The sequence below is a fragment of the Crocodylus siamensis genome, chromosome 5, assembly GCF_052110815.1.
Source record: "Crocodylus siamensis isolate JL-2025a chromosome 5, ASM5211081v1, whole genome shotgun sequence".
Lineage (NCBI taxonomy): Eukaryota > Metazoa > Chordata > Crocodylia > Crocodylidae > Crocodylus > Crocodylus siamensis.
The window spans coordinates 72,923,731-72,936,347 of record NC_143399.1 but is presented as its reverse complement, the minus strand read 5'-3'; the positions used below and the strand labels follow the sequence as shown (position 1 = coordinate 72,936,347).

The 12,617-nt window shown below is 47.6% G+C and overlaps 1 protein-coding gene across 2 annotated transcripts; it reads right to left on the bottom strand.

Annotated features, from left to right (window-relative positions):
- Positions 1-216: 216 nt before the first annotated feature.
- LOC149864262 (olfactory receptor 2D3-like) lies at positions 217-4,279 on the bottom strand. Of its 2 annotated transcripts, XM_090048249.1 has the most exons (2): positions 4,256-4,279; positions 217-1,137 (listed from the first exon to the last, which is right to left on the bottom strand). In XM_090048249.1, the coding sequence occupies exons 1-2, from the start codon at positions 4,277-4,279 to the stop codon at positions 217-219; spliced, it is 945 nt and encodes a 314-aa protein (XP_089904375.1). The 2 variants fall into 2 exon arrangements, with proteins under 2 accessions (XP_089904375.1, XP_089904373.1); XM_090048247.1 differs by lacking the exon at positions 4,256-4,279 and having other exon boundaries at positions 217-1,161.
- Positions 4,280-12,617: the final 8,338 nt, after the last annotated feature.

The window sequence follows — 12,617 nt, the reverse complement described above, 5'->3', positions numbered from 1 at the left end:
CACGGGAAATGTAGTCTGACTTGGGGCACCTAAGAAGCAAATAAGTGTAGGAGGCACCCAAACCAGAACTCCTGTACAAGGATTTCAGAAGTGAAATATTATTTCCATTTTTAGCCAAAAAGGTTGATCTCTTGGTAAAAATGTTTGGTCTGTAACTATGTCTAACCTCAGCTCTTTGTGAGTCCATATATGGATGCTGTGGCTTCCTGGCCATGCTCAGGTTTTCTCCGTGAAGCCTACCCTCTGCATCAGCTTGATCACTGCCCCTTTAACCTCTTTGTTCCTCAGACTGTAGATGAGAGGGTTTAGTGCAGGTGTGACCACAATGTAGAAGACAGCAACATGCTTGTCCCAGTCAGGGGGGAAACCTTTGTGGGGCCTCATGTACATTGAGATGACAGTGCCATAGAAAATGGAAACAACAGCCAGATGGGAGGTGCAAGTGGAGAATGCCTTGTGCCGGCCAGCAGCTGAGCGTGCTCGGAGGATTGAGGCAAGGATGAGACCATAGGATGTCAAAATGATGCAGAGCGGGAGTAGGAGAATGATCACAGCTGCTGCAAAGATGACAGTCTCAGTGAGGTGCGTGTCAGCACAGGCCAGCTTCAGCACCACCGGTAGCTCACAGAAGAAATGGTTGATGTGGTTGGGCCCGCAGAAGGGCAGGCGCAGCACGCAGGCTGTGTTGACCACTGAAAGGATGAAGCCACTAGCCCAGGAGGATAAAGCCAGGGCCAGGCAGCACTTCCTGCTCATGACTGTGACATAGTGCAGTGGGCGACAAACAGCCACATAACGGTCGTAAGCCATAGCAGCCAGGAGGATGGCTTCAGTGCTGCCCAGTGAGAGAGCAATGTACATCTGGGCCATGCAGTGGTCAAAAGAGATGACTTTGTTCCTAGCCAGCAGGTGGGCCAGCATCTGGGGGATGGTGCTGGTGGTGTAGCACATCTCCAGGAAGGATAAGTGGCTTAGAAAGAAGTACATGGGCGTGTGGAGGCGGGAGTCCACCCGGGCCAGAGTCACAATCAGGAGGTTGCCCAGCAGGGTGGCCAAGTAGGTGAGCAAGATGGCCATGAAGAGGAGGAGCTGGGCCTGTGGACAATTAGAGAAGCCCACCAAGACAAACTCAGAGACCTCGGTATGGTTCTCAGCCCCCATCTTCACCTGCTACCTGTAAGGAGAGAAGCCAAGGAAATAACCCAGGTTAGGTTCAGAAGCTAATTCTACAGGTGGTGTTTCCCTGGGGTCAATATAGGGTCACCCTTGACTTCGGTGGGATCAGGGCCAGATCCTTATTTCAGCTCCCTCAAGCCAATCCCCTGAAATTTAAGTGTATTCCAAGATAGTGGGTTCAGAGTCCAACCCTAATGCCATTGCAATTAGGGGATGATTTGACGTTGCCATGCACCTCTCTTGCTTAGCTAAAAGCCTGGCGGTTAGGGCCCTCACCTGGGCTATAGCAGAGCCAAGTTCAAGTCTCTTTTCTGTCTGATTCAGCATAAAGATGCAAATTACTTGTTTCCTCCATCTCAGATGAGTTCTCCAACCCCTAGCTATTAGCCATGTTGGGGTGGGCCTTTCTTGCTCACACGTTCCCTCCTGCATCTAAACAGCATTTTCATTGAAACCAAGTAAGTTTCTGCAAAACATTTTTTCTCCACAAGATATAATTTTTCAAAAGTAAAAGTTTTTGCAGCATGTACTTTGATCATCTCCCAGACTGGTATATCCTGGCTATTCACAACACCTCCTTGCTCCCAGGGCTTCTTTCTAAGACTCAGGGGCTGAACCCCCATGTCTTGGCTAGTACCCTGCCATTCTGCTTCAGTGAATGCCCATTTCACTGTCAGTTGGATTCTTCCACCCCTCCTACCCCAAGTTGTTCTGGTAAGCATCACCCACATGGGGTGAATGGCCTGTATATAAACAGTTCCCTACCCTACTCCAGAGGTGGCTGCATCTCAACATTGGACCAGAGGTCCTTGAATAAACAGTGCACCATCCCAGGGAAGGTTGCAGCTCAACCTTGTTTGCAGAATTATTATTTACCATTTTCATGTTTCCTTTTGCCACACTGTAACCTTTCCAAAGCAAAAGAATTTGGAAAATTGCAGAACAGAAAAAGCTTTGCTGTCCTGCCAGTGTGAAAGTTTTTCCTAATACCTCATTTAAATAATCTTAGCTGCAAATTAAGCCAACTATTACTTTTCATTTTTCCCCCAGTGGACATGCATAGCGAACAATTGTTCTTCTCCTTCTTTAAAGCAACTTTTTACCCCAGAACACTATTGTTGTGACCCTTCTTCATTTTCTTTTCTCTCAGGTACACAAAGCTCATTTTCCCCACAGATCATTCCCTTCTATTTGATGACACCTCCCTTCAAGTATAGTGCCCAACACAGGACCCCATCCTTCAGCTGAGGATCTCCTGGGTCCTAACTGTGACACTGTGTGAATATATCCCAGAAGGAACCTGGCCCTTTGTGCAACAGCCTCACATTGTAACTCACAATTCCAAGATTGTTTTTAGTTCTGATTGTCCCTTCCAAACTGCTTGTTTCCAGCATGACTTCAGAAAAAATATATATTATAGCGTACTGGCTATATCAGCATCCAAGCCAGTAATGAAAAATATTGAGTGATACTGGATCTCAGGCAGACCCATTTGTAATGTCCTCCCAGTTTCACAGAGAACCATTGCTAACTACTGCTAGCTCCTGGGCAGGTCCAGGCACTACCCAGGGCTGCTTTGGATGAGCCAGAGAGTCCGTTTTTTCCCCAACTGACTGTCAATCACTTGACAGTGATTTCTTTTAGATAAGGGTCAGCAGCATTTTATGAACACCAAGCCAGATGAATACAGTTCAGTCATAAGGTGGGCCAGAAAACAGGTCAATTCATCCTCACATACAGAGGCAGAGCCAGACAGGGTGCAGTAGCATGGCTACCACCCTCTCCACCTGATTTCTGACCATGCAACAGGAGCAGCAGCCAGAGACATTTGAATCCTCCCTCTAAGTCCCTGAAAAAAGTAAGAATCCTCCCTGTAACTTCCACTCATTCTCAGGCATGTCCCCTCCCACTCTCCTCTTCCCCACCTGCCTCTACCACTGTCCTTGCTGTCTCAAGGGGCAAAGGCAGCTCCTTTCCCCCTCTAGCTGGGCTGCATGGGGACTGGGCTCAGCCCAGGAGAGCAGGAGCAGTGGCAGGTTCTCCCTCTCTGCCTGGTTCCCCTAGGTGTTCCCCACCAGCTTGGAAGCAGGCACAGACCCTCCCTCACCACTACCATCATTACCTTTGTCGCTGTCCCAGGCTGATCCAAGCCTCTGCCTAGCCTGGCTGGAGTAGCTCTAGAGCTCCCCTCGCTCCAGGACAGCAGGAAAGCGAGACAGCAAAAGCTGCAAGTGGGGTAAGGGAGGGGAGGGGAAGGGAGGGTGTATGCCTTTGAGCAAGTAGGGAAAGAGCAGGGAGAATTCTTACCTGCTTTAGGAACTTAAAAAAGTCCCTGACTGCTGCTCCTGTATCGTGGTCTGCCTGCCCCTGCGTGGGGATGAAGGAGGGGGATGAAGAGGCTGGAAGGGACAGTAGAGCCACCCCTGCGCGATGATCATCGCTCCCACACTACATGTTGTAAAATCCACAGAAACACTGATAAAAACAGAATTGACCTGATGCCCAGGTGGGATTGAAAAAAAAAAGATCAAACAACAAGTAGACCTGCCATACCTGCTTCCCATTTTACCACTTTTGCCTAGTCTCTGGTGCTTTCTCAGCACTCAGCTGGACTCTCCAATGCCCCACAGATGGAGCCTGCCTCCTGTCAGCCCTCTTGTCACTCCTGACCACCCACCTGAATCCAAAGCTACTTCTGCTGGCTCCAAGCCCCCCAGATCCAAATGTGACTACCTGCCACCACTCAACAGCACAAGTCAAGCCAGGTGGATTGCCAGCAGCTCTTGCTGTGTGGTGCTGGTTCCAGATGCTGTGAGCTCAATCTTAACCACTTGCTGCCTATCTCCCCATCCTACACAAAGGCTCCTGCTTCATAGGCCAGATAAAAGCTCATCAGCTAGATCTGTCACATGGCCTGTAGACTGCCAATCCCTGTCCCAGACCATATTAACCTGGTTTGCTCATGAGACTGTCTCAAATCTAAAAGCCCTGCTAAAGTCAAGATATATCAGATGTGCTGTTCCCCCCTTATCCGCTACTCCATTTATCCTGTGTGAGAAGGAAAGCAGATTGGTTTGACAGAGGTTGTTTTCAACAAATCCATGTTGGCTGTTTCTTACCACCATGCTTACAAAATCACTTCTGATCATTTGTTCTAGTATTTTCCAGGGCTCAAAGTTAAGCTGACTGGTCTACAAGTCCCCAGGTTTCCTTCCCTTAAAGACAAGTCCTATGCTTTCTCTTCTTTGAGCCTCAGGGACCTTCTGCCCATGCTCTAAGATCATCACAAATCGTTCTGAGATTACTTTGACTATTCCTTTTAACACTGGAGGGTTAATTCCATCAGGTTTTCTCTATTCCATTAGACATGGAATAGATCTCACTTACCAAATATTCTTTTACCTGTTCTTTCCATTCTGTGTCTGCATTATTCTCATTGTATTAAACTTAATTTCATTATGTATCTGATAACCATTAACTGTTTTAGTGAAACTTAGCCAAGTAAAGGAGGCATTGAATATATTAACCTTCTCATTGTTATCCCTCCACATCAAGTAACATCTCTGCAGTTTCTTATGCCTTCTTCTGACCCCTGTTTCAGGATAGTTCAGTGCTGTGTATTTAACACCACCTCTTTCAGTAACCACTAACTAACTCTGCATCCTTTATCCCACTGATTATCTTTTCCAGGAGAAAGACTGCAAGACACAAAAGCCCAGAGACTGGATTGGGGAATGTGTGGAAGCAGCAGCAAATCCAAGAGGTTCAAAAATGCCAGTGAATGTAAGAAGGACAATTGTGGGAAATCATCCTGGGATATCTGGAGAAAGAAGCCACTTTCGACACTCATGCAATAAATAAGAAAGCTCAGCTTCAGATAAACCAGTGAGTGAGAAGCCCACAGAAAGGAAGCAGCTGCTAGTGAATAAATCCTATTCAGAGTCTCCCTCAAGAATGTATTCAGATAAGCTCCAAGTTGTCTGTAGATCCTCTGGGGAGGGCATTTTCATCAGTCTCCTGAGTCCAGCAGACAAAGAGATGTGTTTGTTCCTATATCCAGAGCTACCACCCAACGGGGATGTGGCTGCTCTGATTGTTAGTGAAGAAATCAGAGAAGAAAAGTCACCCAGAGAACCTGATCACCACCAATACCAGCCCCTGAAAACCTCTCCAACACAAATGTCAAGTGAGAAAATTCAGAGGTGTGGTTGCACCTCTTCTAACTTTCTAGTCCAGGTGACAGACTCCTCATGTAGCTATGTGCCTAGGATCACCTCTTGCACCCCTTCAGTAATTAAGAATACTTGCTTGGATCATACATTGCCTATTTCTATTCTGTGCTGGCCACTTGGGGCTCACCTTCCATTACGGCAGAGATCTCGAAGTCTCTGAACAAATACCAACAATCAAATTAAGTGGTAAAAGCACAAGGTTAGTAGTGGATAAACAATAGAGGTTTGGAGTTGGTGACCAAAACAAAAAAAATGATTTAAAAATGTAACTGAGGTCAAGCCAAAACACACATTTTTCAACAAAGTTAGAAAAACTTAAAAATAGGTTTTGGTCAGCCTGAAAGATTTCACTCAAGCCAAAATTAAATATTTTATTTCATTTAGGGATCATTTATCCCCTTTTAAAATACTTTCCAGGCTCTTTTTCCATGAAATTTAAATCAAGAGAAAAAACAGAAATGCAGAGAGACCTAGGGTTGGAAGTTACACATAAACTGGTTTAAGTGATCAGAAACTGGTTTAAACCTGTAACAGAACAGAAGCTCAGTGCACATAAACCAGTTTCAAAATGTCTGAAACTGATTTAAGATAAACCTGGTTGAATGTAGTATCAGACTTAACTGATTTGGATCAAACTGGTTTATGAAACGTCTGTCCCAGACCCCTTCCTGGTTCAAGTTAAATCACAGTCCCCCAGCATCCCAGCATGTTTTCCAGCCCTGGGCTGGGCTGGGCTGTGCTATCTACTTCAGCAGAGCAGGGCTGGCTCTGCCCCTCTGCTTCCTAGCTGGAGCAGTGAGGGCTGGCTGAAGAGTGGGGAGAGGGGGAACAAGATTGGCTGGGGATGCAGCCCAGTCTGTCAGCAGTGCCAGTCTCTGGTGCCCGGGGGCCAATGCCTGAATTTACCCACACACACATCCCCACCACCACCGAGGATGATCTGAGTAGGGTGTGGAGTCCCCTCTCCCACTCCACAGCACTTCCATAGGGAAATTGACATCGTGGCACACCGGACAAAGAAGGGTTGGCGGCCGGAATTTTCAACCGTAACAGGTAAAGAAATGTACAACCCAATGGGAGGGTGGATGGACCACACATCAAACGTAGGAAGCACCGCGACTTCTCAGCCCAGCCAGTACCCCCCACAGGCCGGTGCCCGGGGCCATAGCCCCATCCCATCAGTACACCACTGTAGTCTGCCTCCAGGCAAACCCCAGCTGGGACCTGGGGCCAGGGAGAGGGGTTAAACACCCCTTCCCCCCTGCTCAAACATACTTGTCGCAGAACACTTAGGTGCCCTGCATCTGAAAGCAGAACGGCTTGGGAGAGACCCCTAGTGGTGAGAAAGGGGAGGCTCAGCTGCCAGGCACCAGGGCAGCACAGGTGCTGGTTGCTAGGACAACCAGTGAAAACCAGCTGACAGGAAGAGGCAGGGCTTTGCCCTTCTTAAGCCCAGGCATAAGGCCAGGAAGGCAGTTTACCTCTGGTGGCCAAGGAAGGGGGAGCTTGGCCAGTGCAGAGAGAGGGGAGAAGCCCGACTGCATGAGTATCCCCTGGTTGCTGCCACGGGTTGGAGTACTTACTGGTGGAGATGGAATGTTGTTCTGACCAGACGGTTTAGCTTTATGTTATAGCCTGGAGGCTTGTGTTCCTGTTTGTTGTTGTTGTTAGACCAGAGGACTGGGTGAGGCTATTAGGGGTTGGAGGAGGCCTCATAGGGGCTCCACGGTAGCATGGGAGCCCCGGTGCATTTTTGGGGTGCATTGACCCTAGCCCCAGTGTGGGCGGTTGCAAGAGAAACCCCCAAAAGGGGGACAAGCCAGAGAGCACCAGTGGTGGCACAGGCTGCAAGACAAGCCAGAGAGTGTCCATGGGGCACGGAAAGGGAAAATCAACCAAACAACGTCCTGTACATCTGTGAGGCTTGGGGCATGGTAGAGGGGTGGTTGGAGCCACGCATAGCCCATAAGGCTGGGGTGCACCGAGTCACCCAAAAGAGAACTAAGACTGGGATACATCAGGACACCGTGTCAGAGAAAACTAAGGGCAACCTCCCTTAAACTGTTAACATCAAAGACGTGGCAGGAAAGATTGTGAGGGTGCTTTTAATATTACCTTGGCACGGTAAGGGGCACTAGGGGAGTTCACGGCCCTAGGACCCCGCCCTGTCACAATACTGCTGGCTGCAAATGTGGACTACGAATCCTAGTGTCACCTGAAAGCAGGAAGAGGAAGTGATAAGCAACCCTGCAGAGTCCTGATGTGGTAAGTCTGGACTGCAAATCCCAGAGACCTTGGGGGCAGCAGAAAGAGGAAGTGAACATACAACCAGAGAGCTGCACTCTAGCGCCACCCCCCAGCTTCTGATCTGAACCACTGCAGGCATGTGGCTGCATTTCCTGAGTCAAAGGTTAATGTCTGTTCACTTCTGTTTCAATTTAATCTGTGCAGTTTAGACTAACCTGCAAAGACTGAATTGATTCAGCCTCACGGTTTTTGACTGTCTGTACTTAGCCTAGGAGTATAGTCAATCGCCATCCTCTCTATAACCACACCTCAAGTATTTGAAGACTGTTTTCAAATCCTTCTTCAATCTTCTCTTCTCCAAACAAAAAAAAATCCCATTTCTTACAGCCATTCCTTAGAAGCTATGTTTTCCAAACCTGTAATCATTTTGTTGCTTTCTACTGGACTATTTCTAATTTGTGCAGGTGTTTTCTGAAATGTGGTGACCAAAACTGGACACTATTCCCAATGAGGCTACACTAGTGTCAGATACAGTGGAAGGATCACTTGACTTGTAAGCAACACTTTTGTTAATACAGCCCACTATGGTATTGACCTTCTTTTTTTTTTTGCAACAAGTCTACGCTGTTGACTTGCATTCAGCTTGCATTGTGCTATAGCTCCACCCCACCCCCCGGTCCTTTTTCTGCAGTACCACAGCCTAGCCGGTCATTTTCTGGTTTGTATTTGTGTATGTAATTGTTCTGTCCCTTGTGCAGGACTTCGGACTTCCTCTTACTCAATTTCATTTGCTTAATTTCATATATTTTCCTCCCATTTATTGTGGTCATTCAGAACCCTAAAACTACCATCCAGGTAAGGAGCTTGGGGGCTTTTTTTAAGTAGAAGTAAAAAAATATCATTTTAGAAGCACTGGAACAATGTCTTTTACCTTCTTGACTTTTTTTCTCTGTTTCCCATACCCTCCTTTTTTTCTTGGCTGAAAGTATTTGCCAAATATGATCTGATTTTAAAAGTACTTCAACCCTCTGAAACCCCACTTTAGGATGAATTTACTAGGGCTGTGTTGAAACAAAACAGCTGGCAAAATTTCGCACTCTTTTGACTCGCTTTGAGCTTGAAACAGCACAATCGAAATGAAATGAAAGGCTTCAAAACAGCCTTGAAATGAAATGAGGGCAGTTGAAATGTTTCAGAAGTTTTGAAACATTTCAAGTTTCAAAGCTAAAGCTGGGCTTACTTTGTTTCCCTGCAAGCAAGGAGAGGGAAGGGGAAGAGTGGGGAAGGACTGCTCTGATATTAACTGTGTAGCTGGCCAGTGACTGTCATCCTTTCCTGAGGTCCCTTCCAATCCCTCTGGCTCTGGAAGAGGGATGAAAAAAAGCATCATTGTTTGAACTGAGCTGCTTTCTGCCTTGGAGTCATTACTGAGCTGTTTTCCAGCAGCTCAGCAACATCAGACAACAAAGGCTACCATTCATTTCTTACTTGCTAGCCTAGCAAGTGGGATTCATCAATAACTTTTGCTTTCTAGACCCTTTTATTTTATTATTATATTCATCTATTCCTTTCAATTTATTCCTCCCCCAAAATCCTCTTTTTGTTTTTCTTAGTCTATTTTGATTCTTTTCAAATCTGTGCTCTCTCTCACAGTGTGCATTCCATTCACTGTGCAGGAAAGCACAGCAAATAATATTGCATATTATAATATAGAATTTATGTAGGAACACATAATACATTTATATATTTTTATTTTATTTATTACATAAGTACATACATACATTACATAAATATACATACATACAATTATCTTATATACATATATTACATAAATCAGATAACATTACAGAAGAAGACACAGATTTTCCACCACACCAAGGCAAAGACAAGACACACATGAAACACACTATGAAATGTGCAGGAAAGGCAGTTGGCAAGTCTTCAGGGAGGGATGGAAGAGTGGGTAGAGGGAGAGATGTATGTTCCCCTGCCCCCAAACTGAGATGCAGCCTCTTTGCTACAACAAGCAGACATGAGGCTTCCACTAGTTCTACAGGCAGCAAGGAGAGGGAAGCAGTGCCACTGCCTGTGCCTGAGTCTGCATCACCTCCAAGAGCACCAGCCATAACCCCCACCACCACCACCATGATAACAAGCAGCAGCACCAGCATGACAGTCTCCTCCACCTGCATTTCACTTCCCATGCTGAGCCATCCAGTGCCAGAGGAAAAGCTGGAGCTGGATCCGAGTGCCAAAGCAAGGGAAATTCTGAGGAAGGAGAGAGAATCATCTGAGTTTGTGCTCCACACCCCTCAAGTTTCCCCTAGAGCCAGATCTCCTTCCTCAGAAGGCACTGAGGAGGAGGAGGAGGAGGTGGTAGAGGTTGTAGAGGCAAGTGGCTCAGCTGAGTCCATTCCTCCCGTTGCTGTGCCTCTTTCTGCTGAGGAGAGGGAAAGGGCAGTATCCACACATGCACCCCCGTCCCAGAAGTGCGTGGGCAGTGTGGTCTGGGATCATTATGAGCTGGCCGATGATCCCACATATGCTATCTGCCTGCACGGCCAAGCCAAAAGCAGCCAGGGCAAGGGAACAAAACACCTGAACACCATGGGGATGTGCATACATCTCCACAGGCACCACCCCTTTGCCCTTGCTCCTCCTCAGCCTGGCAGCAGTGCAAGCATGCCCAAAGGGAAGTCCCCCTTTCACTCCAAAGCCTCATTCCCCCACAAAGCAGAAGCAGGCCACCCTGGAACAGTGGCGGAAAGGTGGACAGAAAGCAGGGCACATTGCAAAAGTGAGCAAGACACCCACAGCACTGGGAAGATGCTTGCTGTGGATGGCCAGCCCTTCTCCTTAGTTGAGTGGCCAGGGTTCAGGCAGCTCATGGTGCTGGTAGCCCCATCATACCAAATGCCCGCACACACCACCTTCAGCAGGATAGTGTTGCCCTCTCTGTATGAGGCATGCAGGGAGTACATGAGGGAGGAGCTGCACAAGGCAGGTCTGCAGGTGGCCTTACACTTCACCTTGGACATCTGGAGCAGCTGGGGTGGAGATCATGCATACCTTTCCCTCACATGGCACCGGTGTGACCAGTCAGGCCGTTGATGGGCTCTCCTTCAAGCCAAGGTAATGGATGAGACCCACACAGCAATGGAGATCATGGGGGCCATGAACCACTTGGGGCAGGGGTGGTTTGTTGGGCAGGGTGAACTCACCCATGGGTTCATGGTCACCAACAATGGGGCAATATGGTCAAAGCAGTCCATGATGCCAACTTTGTTGGTATCTGTTGTGTGGCACGCAAGTTCCACCTCATTATCAGGAGCGCCCTGGAGGGGGACAGGACTGCTGGTGATGGTGCCAGCACCACCAGCAAGCTCAATTTCCAAATACAGGAAGGTGACAGGCTACTTCCACTGGAGCATCAAGGCGGGCAAGATGTTGTGCAACAAACAGGCAGAGCTGAACCTCTCACAGCACAAAATCATGCAGGATGTGGAGACTCGGTGGAATTCCACATACCTGATGCTTGAGAGGCTGGTGGAGCAACAGAAGGCCATCCATGTGACTTGAGGAGATTGGGATCGGAGGCCCCCTTAAATTCCCTTTGAGGATCATGCCTGAGAGATTGTAGACAGGTGGTGTTCTGTTTTTGCCTTTGACAGATTTTTGGTGTGCGCTCATTCTGGTGCATAGTTGTTGCCTGGTATCTCCTATGTATTTTAAGTGTCCTGATGGAGATATGTATTGTATTATGAAGATCTCTCCATACTGGAGATATTATTGGCAGATTTTGCATGTCTTGTCATGGCATGGCCTGGATCCATTTGGTGTGTTTTGGGCTGTAGAAAGTTGGTTTCTGGGGATGAGGTTAGCGACGTTCAGTGCTTGTTTGAATTTACAAACCACCTTGCATAGATGAGTCTATGTATTGCACTTCAACCTCCTAGGTACAGAAAGTTATGAATTCAATATAGACATTGGAATTCTGACACAGTACAACCTGCCAGACATCTGACTCCCCAGGTACCTCTCCACTTTTACCTATGCTGCTACATCCCTCTTTCCCTCCCAACCCCAGCCTATCCCTCACCCTCTGACACCTCCATTTCCATTTTCACTGACTGGCTTTCCTGCCTGCATTGCATGCCAGCCTCTGGCTTCTTTACTATTCCTTCCATCCAGGAACAGCACACAAACCAACTGCAGGTGCTTCCTCAGCCTGACAAATGGTTTTTCAACCCAAAACCTTGCTAAGATATATTTTTCAAACTATTCATTTGGTCTACTAAAAGATACCAGATTAACCCAGAGAACCTTGTCTGCCAGTGCCGTGTCCTTAGACCAACACCCCTAGCACCTGTCCCCAGTCAGCTGACCGGAAGGATGCAGGGCCCTGGGCACATCTAAGCCCCAGGGTTGGGGCTGGCAGGGAGAGTTCTCCAGCAGCTGCCAGAGAAGAAGCTCCTGCAGGAAAGGAAAGAAAGGCTCTGTGACAGTTTGTCTGCCTGAAATGCTGCTGGTGCTACTGTGCTGCTCACTAAGTTATTATTACTTGTTGTTATTTAAAGTGGTGGACTGGTCTGAGGCTGTAGGGGAGGAGAAGTCCTCACTGGGGCACACTGCCATGTCATGTAGAGGCCCCAGCGCCAGTGAGGGCACACCTTAACACACACACAAAGTCACACAGCATGAGTTTTGCTTGTCAGTAGCTTGAGGTACATTTTTCCAGAAACCCCTGCATCTATCTCCATGAAACTTGACAGGCTTTGTGACCTCAGCGGGGGCTACCCTCCCTGCTGTCTTCATTCAAATCAGGCAATAAATAACAAAGTTATGGGCACTTTTGTGATTCCCCATTAGCCTATGGATGAAATGTCAAAACAGCATCAAAAAGTATCTTGAAGGCATTCAAAGTGAGTGCTTGAACCACCTCCAGCGGCAGTCTATTCCAAA